Source organism: Poecilia reticulata, chromosome 3 (genome assembly GCF_904066995.2).
Source record: "Poecilia reticulata chromosome 3, P_reticulata-male-v2, whole genome shotgun sequence".
NCBI lineage: Eukaryota > Metazoa > Chordata > Actinopteri > Cyprinodontiformes > Poeciliidae > Poecilia > Poecilia reticulata.
Window position 1 is genome coordinate 32,850,630 of NC_088832.1, and position 17,658 is coordinate 32,868,287.

The following is a 17,658-nucleotide window of genomic DNA, read 5'->3' on the forward strand; positions in this document are numbered from 1 at the left end:
TGGTGTAACTCCGCAAATTAGCCACATGGGGGCGATAGAGAACAGATGCATTTTACCGTTGGAATTTTTTTTGTATTGGGGGATATACACGCTGTAGTATGGAGGAGTTTTGGTCCTCCATACATATGGGCATATATAAGAGAAATTGTTAAAAATATTGTCTATACTTAAGGGAATGAAGTTACATTCACTTTGATTAATCAATTTTATACAAGGTGCGTTGATCTGAACAACATTTAGCTTGCCCAATTGTTTGATAGTCAGATTTTGTTTTATCATTATTAATTATATTACAGTAGTGTGTTTTTTAATAATTTGCTTAAACCTTTTTATTATAAATTCTTAGGCAAAATGTAATCGAATTTTCATATTTTAAACATCTTTTTATTTAAATAGCTTTTTATAAACCAATGTGTGACTGAATAATCTTTTTTGAATTAATAAAGACACTTTCCTGCTCATCTGAATTATTGTATTTTTATTTATTTTTACATTTTTGGTTTGTTTCTCCAGATTAGCATTATGCAGTTATCCCACTTTTGTGCCAACATATTGGGGGCATGGTTTTTAGAATAAAACTCTGTTTTTGGTTTATTCTGCATTATTTATGCCAAGTACATTTCTGGACTGCTAAGCAAGAAACAAACAGACAAATTTCAAATTCAAAATTTAAAAATACTTTATTAATCAGTAAAGGGAAATTAAATAATAATTTCTGACCCAAAGCCATTTGTGTTTCAATGGAACACACTGACTATTTTTAAAAGCGATGACATCAAAATGTTTGATCTGTTTGCCTGCTGTGGTTGCAAAAAGAAGTGTAGCAGCAGAAACACAGCATCCAGTGGTAAAACCAGCTGACCAAACATGCTGGAGCTCAGTGTGGGTTGCTAGATAACAACAGTGCCCCTGGAATGCAACTTAAAAATCTGCAGGTTTTTGATACGGCTCATATTCCATACACAAAAAACATTAACTTATTAACAGAAACAGACTGTGTATGTTTTTTAAGTGCTTGGACTGTTTTTAGACGCAGTAGAAAACCAAATGGAAGTATAAGAATCCTCAAAATGTGAATTTCAGTCACAATAACAATGCAGTAATATCTTCAAGATGGCTTAGAAGTGTTGTGAGCAACTGAGACAATGCTAAAATAAAAAATAAAATGACACTGTAAAATATTACATCACTGTAAATATTTAGTAACTGGTTCCAGTACGTTATACAACATAATTTATATAAACTTCTGGTACATATACCACATATCCATCCATTCGTTTTCTAACACCCTTGTCCCAGTGGGGTCAGGAGGGGTTTTGGTGCCAATCTCCAGCGAGATATTTCGGGCGAGAGGCGAGGTCACCGTGGACAGGTCACCAATTATACCACATATATGAGGTGTAATATATTTGAAATAATTTGAATTACAAATTAGAAACAACATCCATAAAATGTCTACTGCTGTAGAAAATGTCTTCACACCTCAGTGCTACCAGTAATAAGAGTGGTGGGGCAATAATCACTCTCTGGGGGTTTTGTGGGAAGAAGTTTGTACTTTCCGTCCTACGTGGTTGTCGTGAGTGCAGAAACCTTGCTCTGCCAAATGAACTGGTGGTTTATAAAACGGCCCACAGAACACGTTTCACATCATAGCAGTTTCTGCTGCAGAGAAGACCATGACGAGCCTCCCCTTCGCCTTCCTGTTATTGATAATCGTGATAGTGCCGACAATCTCAGCTCAAGGTATGTGAATTATTCAAGCAAGTTTTAACATGCTTTTTAGATTTTTTAAATGTTGCATGGCAATGATGTTTGGCAACTGTCATTTACTCTTTCCTGTATTTTTTGTGAAAGGTGGCATCTCAACATGCTGTCTAAAATTCACTGGCACCAAAATTCGTCGAGAATTACTGTTGAGCTACTATCAAGAAGATAAATCATATTGCAGACTACAAGCAGTGGTGTAAGTTAGAAAATCGACTCTCCTGTTTGTTCTTTATTATCTTCTCTGAAGAAAAAGTGCAGTAACAACCATTTTTTTCTTAACTAGTCTCTTTTTTTTTCAACAGATTCACAACCGTCAACGGGAAAAGGATTTGTGCTAACCCTTTAAGTGCGTGGGCAAAAACCTCTATGGCCTTTCTGGATGGAAAGCCATTTAAAAGACCTTCTCACTCCTCTAAAGATACGCCATGTCATCCCCAACCATGTGTGAACATAAACCAGGATGACCAATCTGGATCAAGAGATACCCAACAATCACCAGAAAAAGATTCACCACAATCACCGGAAAAAGATTCACAGCAATCACTGAAAAGAGAATCTGGATGGAAAAATTCACAACAATCATGGGAAGAAAAACCTGCTCGAATCCTGACGATGTGCCTGCAAAAACCAGAACAGTCCATCTTACTGGAACAAATGGTCAGTGAAGACTAATACCTTAACATGGCAGCACCTCTGACACTGATCCCTCTACTGCAACACAACCCTCCATCCAACATGTTTGAATGTAACCAGATGTAAACTTTAAAATGCACCTTGGTTATGTAAAATTAAAAATTTATTGGGATTCACTTTTATTTTAATTTATTTCAGCTTTTTTCTAATAAATGTAAATATATTTTGTTGTTCACACTGACTCAAGTTTGCCATAGTATCAAAATTGTAACTTTACAATCTAAAACGTGGGCGTTAACTCCCGCTCCTACAATGCGCTGCCTATTTCGACCTGCTCAGCACCTTCAGACTTGCAGCAGCAGCAACTAGCAAACACCTGGAATGGTGTGTTTCCTGACCTTATCATGCAAACTACTTCTTAGTCCAGCTTATTAAAGTAATGATATACTGAAGGGGAAGTGTCAGAAAGAATAAGAGGTTCTTCAAGAGATAGATGCCAATTTCAAGGTGTCAGATGCAGTAATGACGTGAAGTCAAAAAATATTTTCATAAGTAGATGTAACATAGTTACTTGATTGTGCAATTTTACTGCAGAAAGTGACTGAAAAAAGTATTATATCCCACTTTGAAGCTTCAAATCTGATTAAAATCACTGATTCTCAGAGTCAGCGTTTGTTAAAATATTGAGCTCTGGGAGCATCTCAGGTAGGAAATTTCTGAAAAAAAACAGAGGACAACAAACTTGCATGCTGCAGATTTGTATCTATTTAATATATTTAAAGATGTGTTATCTTATAGATATTATATATGTGTAAGATAATACACGAGAACATGTATTATCTTACACATATAATGTTTCATGTTAGTCCTCTGATATTTTCTACTTAAATTATTACAAACGTTAGTCCAAATTATTCTCCTTAAATGTAAATGTACATTATGTATTACATTCTAAAGCTGCAATTAGTAATTATTTGGTAGCAAATAAATCTTTCAAAATGTTAAAAGTCCAGCAAAATGTTATCACAGACTCCAGCAAATTAAAATGCAAATTTATCAAGTCAAAAATGCAAAACATGCTGCACAAAATTCAGAAATATGTTTGTTTGTTTGTATTTTATTTGATTGTGTGCAACAGTAGTGGCTTGTGCAAATAGAGCTCTGCTTTCACCTCCCTGCACCACAATCCGCTCAGCTCGGATGTGGTGCAAAGTGTGAAATGACGTGAAGTCGCTTAGCTGATAGAAATACAGAGATCTGTTAAGGAAAAAACAGAATTACGCGGAAACAGATTTAAATCCTAAATGATTCAACTTCTACTTGTCACCTGAAATCTTGGCTGTAAGACTGACAACAAATGAGCAACATTAGCAAAATTATTTGTCTAACAAACAGATTTCTTATGACAAAATATTAGCAAATTTGCACAAATATAGAGGAGAAGCAGGTCTGTTAACAGACATTACTTAAATATACAATTCATTTCCTACTCTTCAATGTGTTTTCACATCTTTTATTCTCTTTAATGTTCTATAAAGCTGCACCTAATTATTTTAGTAATCAAGTATTCTATTGATTACTCTAATATTCCACATAAAAAATTTTGACATTCTGCAGATTTTTCATTTCAAGTTTAGTTTATATACATAAAATTACAAAAAGTCCATCCATCCATTTTCTTTGCACCTTTGTTCCTCAGTGGGGTCAGGAGGTGCTGGTGCCTCCAGCTAACGTTCTGGGTGAGAGGCGGGGTCACCCTGGACAGGTAGCCAGTCTGTTGCAGGGCAACACAGAGACAAACAACCATGCACACACACACACCTAGGGGCAATTTAAACAGACCAATTAACCTGACAGTCATGTTTTTGGACTGTGGGAGGAAACCGGAGTACCTGGAGAAAACCCACCATGCACAGGGAGAACTTGGAGACTCCATGCAGAAAGACCCCAGGCCGGGAATCAAACCCAGAACCTTCTTGCTGCAAGGCAACAGCTCTACCAACTGCGCCACTGTGCAGCCCCTTACAAAAATAAAATAATTAAATAAATTTTTAAATAAGAAAATAAACAACAGTTTAAGCTCTCCATAAGATGAAGTTTTACATGATCTTATGAAGAGATGATGTTCACAAGATCATCTGTTCTTGATGTTATGAACAGATGATCTTAGATCATCATTTTCTACTAACATTATTTACTATGATTTATATCATAGTAAATAATGATATAAAATTAAAATATTTACTATGATTTATATCATAGTAAATAATGTTACTGAGACTGTCACCTGTTTGGTATAGAGGAGGTTGGGTTATTAGATCTGGAAGGAAATGAGCTAAAACTTATTCTAAATCCCGAAAAGATCAAACATTTTTTATAGAGCCAGTATGATATGAAATCAACTTTTTTTTCTTTCTTTCTTTTTTTCTTTTTTTTTTTTTTAGCTATACTTCATGTTATAATGTTTTTCTCTCATCAAAAACAAACCTGGAGTGTTGCTTTGATTCTTTCATGCATGACTGAGAAATTTTTTAGTCTCCATGGCAACCATTCAGTTATACAAAACGCCGAGATGGACCTGGTTCCGCCCTTGAGAACAAAGCTCCTCCCCCACTTCAAATCAGCCGGCAGCAAAGGTGGAGCTTCAGAAAGAGACAGAGGCCCAATTAAAAGGATTTCAAGTATGAAAGAAAATGTCTTTTAATTCATATTTGATATATATGATATTTTTAGAACAACTGAAGGTAACAGTTACTTAATTGTGCTGTAAAATGCCACTATGTGCATATTATTGCACATTTAATGCCTCAGTAAGAATCAGCAGAGGTCACCATAGCTTGCATGAATGATTATGGGGACGGTAGAAGTAATAGAAATATAAATGCTAAATTTAACTGGGTGTGAGTTTTACTTGTATTGTGATCAGTGCATAAATACAGAAAAAAGGAAAAAGAAGAAAAATTGTAGCCATGCAATATGAGTGATCTATGATACTAAATTCTGAAGTGAATTATAATTCCTCTTTGGTATTATTTATTAAACATGCACAGTAACGGATAATCTATAGTTATATGCCTTAAAGATGCACATATTATATGCACTTTGCATAGTTAAATGACACATGTACACATAATCACGCTATATATACACACGACATATAAACATAATAATATATGAAAATAATATATGTTTTTTTTCTTAAAAATATGGAGGGTTAAATGTGACACAATTAAAATAATAAATAATCATTAAATCACTAATTAAATGTACCCAGATTATTGCTAATAATGTAGCTACTAATTCACCGGGATAAACAGATAATTGATTACTTATTCTTTGATTACATCTCAGGTTCCAGTCTGTGGTTCTCACAGAACGAGACTCATTTTTAAAACTAATTAGCAGTTTCGTCAAAGTGTTACGCCTCTGTAATGTAATGTCCCAAATCAGCCACGCGGGGGCGATATAAGGCCAACGTGTTGATATCCCTTCGCAAAAGTAGAACACTTTACGTTCATTTTATTAGGTATATTTGAATATAGCAATTATACTACGGACCGTGTCCTTGTGCACTGGAAAGTATATTAATTTAATACTTATTCGGACGTATTTAGAAAAATTTAAGTTTATGAAAATTTGATTGAGGTCATTTTAAGCAATAAGTTCAACATTAGCGTAAACTTTTGTGAATTACTGAAACGGACACTTACTATTACTTGCTATTTTAATAGTTTTTTTAAATCCTACTACAAGTGTATTTATAAGTTTTCTTAGCATAATATTATTTATAGCATAAATATATTGAAATATACTTTTTAAAGTGTTCTGGGTCAAACAAATTTTTGATTTTTCAAACTCAGAAATGTCGATTTTTTTATAGAATTTTTTTATTTGTATCTAGTAAATTTGTGAGATTAATCTCAACACTTCTGAGTTTTTTTGACAAATATTTTACTATATTTTTCACAAGTTTTTTTTCTTGAAGACTTCTAAGTTTCCTTTGTGTTTTTATAGTAAATTCGTGACTTTTGTAAGTCAGAAATGCATAAATTTCTGACTTACAAATTTCTCAAAATTTCAGATTCTTTTTTCTAGCAAATCAAACTCAAAATCTTTGTTTTTCTTGGAAATCTCTGAGATTAATCTCAAAATGTTTTTTTTTTTTTTAACTAAATTTTTGATTTTTCAAATTCAGACTTTTCCTCTTTTTGTTTTTCCTTGAATTCTGTGATTTATCTCAACATTTGTCATTTGTCTATAGCAATTTTTGGACTTTTAAAACTCAGAATTCTTTTTCTTGAAAATTTCAGAGCTTAATCTAAAAATGTTTGAGTTTTCTGGCTGAAACCTACTTCCGTTTTTTTTTCTACCTAGAATTGCCCTATTACGTCACAGTGAACTGTTTTCAGTGAGTTTGGGGAAAACGTCACACTCCGTCGCTTCTCCATGTTGAAGTTTGAGGATTTTAAAAAGTTGTAGATTTCTGACGGACTTCCTGTTTCTGACATTTTTCTCTCTTCGGGGGTCTCTGCCCCTCCTCCCCCTTCACCCCAACTCTCTCTATTTTGGTGCTTCCTCGCGCTGCCAAGCCCCTGACGTAATGCTCCGCTGTTAATGATTAGCAGCGCGAGCCTCCCCGGCCAACATCAAACAGGCCGGAAGCTGGCAGGGAACAGCCTTCAAAATAAAAGGCTCACGCTCAAATCCACAACGCCTCTGGTGCATCTGTCTAAATGTGCAACATCAAATATGAATTTTACTAATTAATAATTTCAAAAAAGTTATTTAAAATTGTATCTTTATTTTTAGTTGTTGAGGTTTTTGATTAGTTTTAATTACATCTTCGTTGTTTCGTTAGTTTTCATTGATGATAACAACTTTGATACTAAATTGTTTTAGAATAAAACAAAGTAAATCAGACTACATTAAGTTTTACTTAGATTTTAATTTGAAATTTAAGTTGGTTAAATTAAATGATATCTACTATAATGTTAATTTTATATTTAATTTAAAATTTACGTTTAAATTTAACTTAAGTTAAAAATGCTTTATGTTAGACTAAATTTATTTAACTTAATTTCATAATAAGTATGCTGTGTTTTGTATATGCTGTTTGTACAAATTGTATTTATTGACAATTTGTGCATAATCTAAAATCAGTAGATGGAAAAAAAAACCTTTTGGCTAATTCTGAAGAAATGCTAATTAATCTATGTTGCCCCTGTCAAAAAAATTAACAAATTTCAAATGAGCTCAATTGAGATCCTTCAAAATAAAGCTCCGTAGTTTATTTTGACATCCACGCAGCGGAACATGTCGGCTGCGTCCCGCTCGTCTTTCCAGAAAGCGGTTTAGAGCAGCGCAGCCCGTCTGCTGAACGGACTCAGAGGGAAAAGTTAGGCAAGATGGCAAACCCCGCAGACCCGGAGTGAAAGGGCGCCGCTGCCCCCCCTCATAATTAAAAACAAGCCGAGTCTGCGTTTCCTCCTGCGGGGGAATCCGACGATGCAAACCGCGCCAGAAGGTAGGAAAAAAATAATTATCTAATAATTTAAAAATTCAAACTAAACCTCTTAAGCGTCCCCTTGTGATCTTATATCCCCCACTTTTCAGGTTAGTTGCATTATCTGCGTGTATTTATGTGCGTGTAACTTTAAAATGATTAATCCCATGATAAGGAGGATATTGGTGTTTTTCTTGGACGCACACGCAGCAGGCTGGGTGCTGATGAAGCAGAGTGACAGTTTTAGACAGCAGATCTGCTCCCACATTTTGCTCCTCAGCTTTCCTCTGTGGATCCGGGTCTCCCACGCAGACAGACAGAGATCCCTTCTGCCGTGGAAGGCGAACCTTTCATTCAAATAATGTCTGGAAGTCGCCGCAGCAGCCGTCGGTAACCCGGCCGGCGTCCTCTGGAAAATTCAGCGCCAGGATCACCGACAGCTGTATTTTTAGGAATGGGTGGATACCAGAAACATTTTTCTTTTCTTTTTTTTTTTGCCTTTATTTTTGTCCCGGCGGTGAATGCCACAAGCCCTATGCTGCATAGGCGGCAGCTGTAAATGCTCGGTTAAGTTTTCAGAGTTTGGCTTCTTTCAGTAAATACATTTAAATTGTCCCACTGCAGCAGCAACAGGGACACAAGTCTGAATGAAAGAAGTAGAAAGTGACACACAAAACCCACTTTATCAACTCACAGGGGCGCTGTGTATTAGGGGGCGCCAGAAAAACGGTGCAAAAATTATTTTTAGTGGCATTTTCTGTATTTAGAGGTGAATTAATATGTTTGAACAGGTTAGATTATGGGTTATACCAAACATGTTTGTAACAGTTTTTAGCATAAAATCATTCTTAGATAATGAGACTTCTGTCTGTCCTTTTTCAGAATGAGCTTTTTCAAGGCTCTTGTCACTTTAAATGCAAATAAGTTGCTGCTTATTTGCATTTACACACAAAGTTTACATTTGAATGTGAAAATAGCTGTAAAAAGATGCATAGTTATACAACTGTACATGCTTGAAAAGTATCAGTAGAGCCTCCTGCACAACCAACAAGAATGCAGCAAGTGCTTTCAGGATGGTAAGTCATCAGCAAAACACTTGTATTTTCCAGCAGCCATTGTAAAGCACATACATGCTGGAGCTGTTTGGGTTGCTTGTTGGAATGTGACTTAATCTGGGAAGGTTTTGAAACTGATCGTCTTCCAGACACCAAAAAACATTAACTTGTTGCCAGGAAACCTTTTTTTTTTTGCCTTGGGTTGTTTTTAGAAGCAGTTGATGCCAAAATGAAAACATAAAAAATGTGAATACATGGTCGTGTTCTGCTTGGGTTGCTAGGTAATGGGGCAGTGCCCGTGGAATACGATTTAACAAGCAGGAGGTTTTCGAAACGGCAAAAGACATCAAGTTATTGCTAATATAATGGGTCTATTTTATATTAAATACAATATATTTATATATTTAACCACGTAGTTTTATTTAATTTCATTTTGGGATCAATGGAGTATTGTTGAATTGAATTTGAATTTCTGTTTAGAAGTAGTTGTGACCCAAATGAAAGTACAAAAATGTGGATACATGCTGGAGTTCCTCTGGGGTTGCTAGGTAACAGGGCTGGAGTTCCGCTTGGGTTGCTAGGTAACAGGGCCAGAGTTCCGCTTGGGTTGCTAGGTAACAAGGCTGGAGTTCCTTTGGGGTTGCTAGGTAACAGGGCTGGAGTTCCGCTGGGGTTGCTAGGTAACAGGGCCAGAGTTCCGCTGGGGTTCCTCAGTAACAAGGCTGGAGTTCCTCTGGGGTTGCTAGGTAACAGGGCTTGAGTTCCTCTGGGGTTGCTAGGTCACAAGGCTGGAGTTCCTCTGGGGTTGCTAGGTAACAGGCTGGAGTTTCGCTGGCGTTGCTAGGTAACAAGGCTGGAGTTCCGCTGGCGTTGCTAGGTAGCGGCACAGTGCTCATGGAATGTTACTCAACAATCTGGAGGTTTTTGAAACGGCTAGTTTTCCTGACACCAAAAAAAACAAAAAAAAAAGTTTTTTAGAAGCAACCGAGACCCAGTGGAAGTACAAAAATGTGAAATTTGAACAGCTGTTGTTTTGTGCTTGTGTAAATGACGTGCCTCAGGAAGTACGAAGTTGCAGTTTCCCTGTTGAACATGCTTCTCTTCTAATGCCTGACATCCACCTGCAGGGCTGACAGGGGATTCCCTGAAGGAAAATGCCACAGACTGAAGCTGCTGCGACACAGCTAGAGCTGGAAAAGAGCTGACTTGGCACCGATCAATCCCATCTGAGATCCACCGAGCCGCCAGAAGCAGATCCGATCACCCCATGCCTGCTTAGAGCCGGATCCGCCTCCCCTCTCCTCCTGTCTCTCGCTCGCTCAGCAAAGGAGATTATCGGGAATCGAAGGTGGTGTGGAAGCCCCTCCAGCAGGGATTTATCCGCCATCTGGGACGTCCCACCGCATCCGGCGGCGCCTCGTCCGTCCCGCCCGGCAGACCATGATGTTTCGGGATCAGGTGGGCGTGCTGGCCAGCTGGTTTAAGGGATGGAACGAGTGCGAGCAGACCGTGGCTCTGGTGTCGCTGCTGAAGAGGGTGAGCCGGACCCAGGCCCGATTCCTGCAGGTGTGCCTGGAGCACTCCCTGGCTGAATGCACGGAGCTGCAGGTCCTGGAGGGAGAGGCCAATAATCCAGGTAGGACGGCTTCTTCTCAGATTAAAAGACAAAAACACAAAATATTATCAAGTTTCTAAAGTAGTAAGGTTGAAATAAGACAAAACTAACTTTTCAGCAAGAGATAAGTTATTTAAGTAAATAATTCCTCAATATTTAAGAAAAGATAATTGTTTGTTGGCAGATTATTTCCCTTATAACCCAGATTATATGGGAAAAAATCTGACAATGAAACTAGTAATTTCTTAAAATCAATATTAAGGGATTACACTGTGAAAAACAGCTGCTGTATCTTGCTAAAAAGTAATTTAAAGATAGTTTTGACTTATTTCAAGTCTACTAATATTTGTACTAGAAATTAGACCAGAAGTATTTGGTAATCTTTTGTGTTTTTGCAGTGTATGACATAAAAAAGGAAGAGTACACTCAAATCCACGCTTCTGCTTTTATTTTATTTTCACTACAATATTTTCATGACCCACATTTGTCACAGCATCAACAAATGTTGGTTCTGGTTGTGCATCAATATCAGTTTTCACACTACAGGTCAGTAATTAAACTGCAAAAACACAAAATCTAACCAAACATTTTTGTCTTCTTTCTAGCGCAAATATCTCATAACACGTGAAATAAGACTGAACTAATTTACATGTAACTTTTCAGGAAGATTTAAGCACTTCTTTAATTATTAATACTGATTAAAAATGTTCCAGTTCCACTGACAGATTATTTAACTTGTAACAAAACATTTTCCAATTTTATAAATGAAATAATCTGCCAGTGGAGCTATTACTTTTTCATCAATATTAACCCTTTGGAGACGAGGTCTAAATGGCCATCCCAGTCTCTCTTCTCTGTGCGTCAGCGCTGCTATGAAGCCATGTAGCGATAGCTAGCAAAACTACTACTAACCCTGCACACACCACGAACTCTAACTAAAACACTTATAGGCTAAAAAATCTAGTAAAATCCACAGCATCGCTGCACCCTAGTCTTTTGCCGTATCTAAATCCCCCCCTCGTCTCTTTCCGCGTGTCTCCGTTCTACCTAGCAACAGACGGTCAACACATTTTCATTGGTTGTTTCGAAATGTGGTACATTTAGACCCCACAAAATAAATGATCGATCTTATTTCTGGCTTTATTTTGAAGTAAATAACCACAAAACCAATATAAAAACACCACTTTTATAAAGTTTGAGGTCCGTGCTGTCCAACAGAGTTTAAATGAAAACTCGGTATGCCGTCCCTGTTATTACGAAGCCTTATAAATGCGTCACATGATTGTACGCCGCACGGCGAGCAGCGACTGCATAGGGTGGAATGTTTTACTTAAAACAAGCTCCAATCTCAATCTGAGTTAGTTTTGTCTTATTTTAAGTTTACTAAGATATAACTAGACAAAGATACTTGATAAGATTTTGTGTTTTTGCAGTGATTTAACTTCCAATCGAGTGCAGTCAGCTTCTCTGCTCCTGGTTGAGAGAATCATCCCCACAGCATGATGCTGCCACCACCTTCGGGGTTGGTGTGCTAAGAGTGATGTGCAGTGTTACATTTCTTTCTTTGGAGTTCTGTCAACAAACTGTTTCTTCGTTGCCACTCCTCCAGAAACAAAAACAGCTTTATGTTCCTCCGTCACATGAAATGCAGTGAAGTTTGTGCTGCTGATGATTCCAAGCGTAGAAATGAGTCAAAGGGGGAATTATTGGACGTTTCAGAGAGATTATTTCATCCTGTAGAGTCTGTCCGTCTGTTGGTGTTTGCTGGAGCAATTAATCAGATTAATCGATTATTGAAATAATCGTCAACTAATTGATTAATCATTAACTGGAGTAAACAGACTCAAAAAAGGCAGTTTGGTGAAAGAGCAACGCACTCTGCAGTAATTAATACAAAACTGGACAAAAATATACATTTTTATTAAAGCCAAAAAAACGTAAGAAATTTGTCTGGAAATATGTTCTACCTAAAATTCATCTGGTGCCAGTTTTGGCTGTTTCAAATTCTTAAAAAAAAAAGTAACACTTTTGATATCAAATTATTAGTCAGATAATCCAGAAACTAATCAGCCTCACACTGGGGAGCTTTTTTTATTATGTTTTTAGAAATATTGTTTAATCTGCAGATGCATCGTTTGCTAAAAAGAACCCAATATTCGCTAAGCGAATGTTGTTGCATTTTAGGCAACAAAATGTTTATTTTCTTGTTGTAAAAACTGTTTTTAATTTGCATCTTTTAATGTTGTTCTAATATTGTATAAAACGGTTTAACTGAGAAAATGTGCACAATATGCCAATTGTTTTATTTGATTAATTGTCTAAACAATCAATTGACAATTAAAAGTTTGTATTTCTTTCTCAGTATGTCTGAGTTAAATCTGCAGACTTTACCAGTTTTGCTGTTTTCTGCTGCTTTTTAACCTAATTTGCGGGTTTTATCGCGTGAAGATGCGCTGATAGATTTTGGATCATCTCACCGGACGTGAAGTGGTGAGAAGCTGTTGCAGATTTGGCCGTTTTACAGTCTTGTAGCTCTTCCTGACCTGGTTTTGGGCCAAAGCAACAGGGGAAGCAGTAAGGAGGGGGTTCTGCCTCGGTTTCTGTTGCATCACACTGCAGCACGGCCATGGTAACAGAAACCCTGGCAACCGACTGGGCTCATGAAAAATAGAGTGCAGCGCCGCTGGGATGGAGTGGCACCTGTAGCGGCACACGGACGGGTTATCAGATCCGGTGAGCCGCTCCTGTCGGGTCACACTTCTCTCTCTGCTCTGTGTTATTGCTTGATAAATCCAGGCATCAAAGCTGACGGCATGGCGTTTTCCCCGGAGACCCCTGGAAAAATAAAACTGTTTATACTGTCAGAGATCAAAGCGCAGCAGGGAAACCACCTGATATTACTCCACCGCTGGTTTGTGTGGCGCCCATTGTAGGTCAGGAAGAGTCTGAAATAAAACCTGAATGAAATGATAAAGGTGTGAAGATGTGTTCGAGAACTGGTGTTTCTTTATTTTGGAAATTAGTCAATAAAAAAAATAGTTTATAGTGTTAACTCTGAATTTTCCACTACACAATATTATATAAATAATAAATAAATCCCAACTGGTGTAAATAAGTAAACTAAGGCTGCTTTCACACCTGATAGTCCAGTGGACTCGGTTTGGTTGGGAACCAAAATTGCAGCATTTGTTGCATTTTCAGTTGCTGGGTTTCCCAAACCAATCAAACCCTTTGAGCAACCTGTTCCCCTCCTCACCTGAGGGGGCACTGCAACAAGAACCACTAAAGTAAATTACAGAAAAACCTCTGAAGAAGACACAGAGACCAACTTCCGTCTTCACAAAATGTAAGATAAATAGGGCGGTGTCAGGTTTTAGTGGCTGTAGGATTTCTCTTTTGTCTTTGACAAAAGTCCATGAGCCATTTCTCCTGCTAGCATTAGCTTAGCGTGTTTATTTTGGTTGTATTTACCCAGAATGCCCTGTGTTGCAGTCCGCTTCATAATTTTGGAGCAGTTTCCGGTCCGCTTGGTATTCTCGTAAACATTCGAACCGCACTAGAGTTCACTTCCACTGTACCGAGTCCAAGGTTTTTGGCGGACCAGAGTTTGATTAGCATTCACACCTCACCAACCGAACCGGACTTCCCAGACAAACAAAGAAGACTAAACTAAACAGGACTGGTGCCACCATTAGACACTGAAGGGCGCGATATTATTGTAATTATTTAAACGTTAGACATGTTAAAGTCATACTTTGACTTTAAAGAAAGATATTTTAGGTTTTTGTAGTAGCTACTATGATTAACGTCGTCACGGTAACACATTTTCCTGGACGGTAAATGGTCTCAGAATTTATTGCGATAAGCGATAATATTTTTGTCTTCAGACCATTTCTGAGTGACATAATGGTAATAATGACATAATAACACATAAATACATTCTCAAAGATCAATAAACTTTAAATTCTAAAGCCATTTAACACTAGAACTGGAAAACATTTTAAATATACAAAATAAATAAACAAAACAACAAATGAAATTAATTGTGAAGCCTCTGTAACAAAGGCTAATTGAGACCAAAACGCCAAACTGAAACTTATATCATCCAGTTTTTGGTAGAAAGAGAAAAATGATTAAATTTATGATGCGATTAATTGATTTATTGCTTATTGTGACAGACCTAAATATAACCTTCTCTACATTTTTTACTGTTTATAAATGATTATTTTTGTCACGTTTCAGTTTATCTGCATGGCACATTTCAGCAACAAGGAAGTAAAAAAGTGCTTTACATCATAAAAACCTCATAGTCATCAATTATGATTATTATTATTATGTAACAGCTATAATACCAGCTTACTAGAACTTATTTTACTCAGGCAGCTTGGTAAGAAATGACGGGGTCGGTGCAGGTTCACAGAGCGACTCGGTAAACAAAAGAAAAACTCTCACAGTCTTGGATAAAACGTGACTGTGCTGCCGGGGGAGAGCTAACAGTTGTGCAACGTGTGTAAACTGTAACTATGTACACACTCCACTCAGCCTCAGACAGTTCAGCTCATTTCTGTTTACAAAACAAAAGATGAGTAGCGGCTCCGCTGAGCAGCGCCACCTTCATTTGCAGCTGAGTGGAGTTTATGCATTTTTCTTACAGTAGGAGAAAAGAATACGAAACATTCAGCTGTGAATTTTGAACGGAGGAGAAATGGCTAATTCAATTCAATTCAATTCAATTTATTATTGGTCAAACTCTGATTCGGCCAGAAAACTGCAATCAGTTGAAAATCATAATGTTGGTAGTTTTACGTCCAGATTTTAAGACTGAGTAGGAAACCTCAACAAAATGCCGTATTTTCTGGACTACAAGTCGCAGGACCAGCCAAACTGTGAAAAAAGTCTGACTTATAGTCCAGAAAGTACGGTAATTCCCTTACTTCAAAAAAACATTTCAAAGTGCATTGTTAGAATTTTTTGGGCTTTTTTGTTCGTGTATTTCATCAGCAAGAAAATAAATGTTTGTCACAAAAAGAAAAAAACATGTTGTGGTGCAGAAAATCTTCAGTACACTGCAAAAATATAACATTTTACCAAGTATTTTTGGTCTAGTTTCTAGCAAAAATATCTTAATACACTTGAAATAAGATAAAACTGACTCATACGTAACTTTTCAGAATGTATGATTTTCATATGTAAATAACTCCTTGGTATTGATGAAAAAGTAGTAATTTCACTTATAAAAAGACATTTTCTCATGGTAGAAGTGAAAGTATTTGTGTAATAAGATATTTGCTCTAAAATTAGACAAATATACTTGGTCAGACTTTCTGTTTTTGCAGTGTAGAAGCAGCACTGCAGATTTTTAGGCGCTGATCTAAATTGCATCAGGATGGAGCTTTGAAAAAACCACCCATTCACTTTGATTGCAGACAGTACAGTTCTCTGTCGACCTACTGGCAGCTTGTGCTTGTTACTTATCCTATTTATTGTAAATCTTTGAAAAGCAGAAGTGGAGCCTCCTGCTCCACTGGAGCTCATTTTCCAGCCACCAACAAACCATCAACTTACTGCCAAAACAACAGCTGGGTGGTTTTTTAAGTGCTTGGGCCATTTTTAGAAGCAGCTGAGACCCAAATAGTAGCATAAAAACACACAAAATATGAATTTTAGGAGAGCTAGCTAGCTAGTTGGAGCTACAGACAGCTTAAAGAATCCAAATGGAAGTCGTGGAAAATGTCCGTTTGACTCTTTATTTTGTGTGAGCATCCATCAGCTGCTGGTGTCCTGCAGCAGCACTAAAAACCCTGGAAGTGGTAAAGCTGCACAGAGCAGAGGGAAGACGGGGAGACTCGTCTGGTTGGAAAAGAGGCGCATTCCTGTGGAACAACTGTAACTTTCTGTACCTCCGGAGTGAATTTTGGGCCTCGCCTCGCTGTTTTCCCTTTCACTTGTGTCAACTTGCGGTTGCCTTTTCCCTTCGCTGATTCAGCTCAGTAAGATTTGAATCGGTGGAGCTGCAGAGTCGACGTGAAAACACATGCTGCCGAGTGGAAGGGGGACGGAGAAGGTTGTGTAGTTACGTGATCCCTCTGGTATGTTGTGGTAGCTTGTTTGAGATTTTAAGGGCTGGGGCAAGGCTGATATATCACTTTGCTTTGTTTCTGGGATCTCATTTCTTTCATAATGCTGCAGATCAGGAAAACGTGTTGCAGCTTTCTTCAGATTAAAGCTTGTTTCAGATATGCATCATGTGTTAAAAACCAGCTGACGAGCATAAAACCCGTCACGGTTTGGTTTGCAGATCGGAGCGGAGACGCTCCAGCCGCCTCAGGGTTAACTTCCCAGTGGGACGTTTCGGGCTGCGAGTGGAAAACTCTTCGGAAAGTGTTGTACAAATGAAAGGAATCCTCTGTGACCTACTTCTCTGTGCGTCTCAGAGGCAGCTTTGTTTTGGCAGCCAGCGAGCGATGCGACTTTGTGTGCTCCTTGAGACGCAGCCCGAGTAAAACGGGGATCACCGCCTCACACACAGACTTCCACAGTTGTGATTTATTGCGTTTTGCTTTTTTTCCTCCCATGTTATTTTTGGATTGCTGGGATTTCCTTGGACTTTAGACTTTCTTTTATCAAGAAATGTGTAAATTCACATTTAAAATGCAAAACTTGTGTGTTTTTGTACACTTTGGGCTTAATTGCTGCTCTGAATATGTTATTCTTTCAGGAATTTGCCTTTTTTAGAGTTTGTATACTCAGCTAACGATTAATCGATTAATAATTACATGACATGATTGGTTAATCGTGTCAGAGTCGTGATTTATTGCGTTTTGCTCCCTCCCACCCCCACTAATTTTGGATTTCTGGGATTTCCTTGGACTTTAGACTTTCTTTTTGTTTTTTGAGTTTGCATATGCCAGTGAATGATTAATCGATTACTAAATTACTTGAAATGATTAATCGTTTCATCCTTAATTTATAAATTTCTTGTTAAAAGACAATGTAAAGTCCAAGAAAATCCCAGAAATCCAAAAGTAACGAGGGAGGGAAATAAAGCAAAACGCAATAAATCATGATTCTGACACGATTACTTA

At 37.5% G+C, this 17,658-nt stretch overlaps 1 protein-coding gene across 1 annotated transcript in view; it reads left to right on the forward strand.

The window, feature by feature from the left end:
• The first annotated feature begins 7,695 nt into the window (after window positions 1-7,695).
• Window positions 7,696-17,658, forward strand: part of samd4a (sterile alpha motif domain containing 4A) — a 60,213-nt gene continuing 50,250 nt past the window's right edge. Inside the window, exons 1-2 of the mRNA XM_008405999.3 lie at window positions 7,696-7,924; window positions 10,086-10,594. Of these exons, the coding sequence (XP_008404221.2) occupies window positions 10,399-10,594 (196 nt within the window). The 5' untranslated portion in view covers window positions 7,696-7,924; window positions 10,086-10,398. The remainder of the gene's footprint in view (window positions 7,925-10,085; window positions 10,595-17,658) is intronic.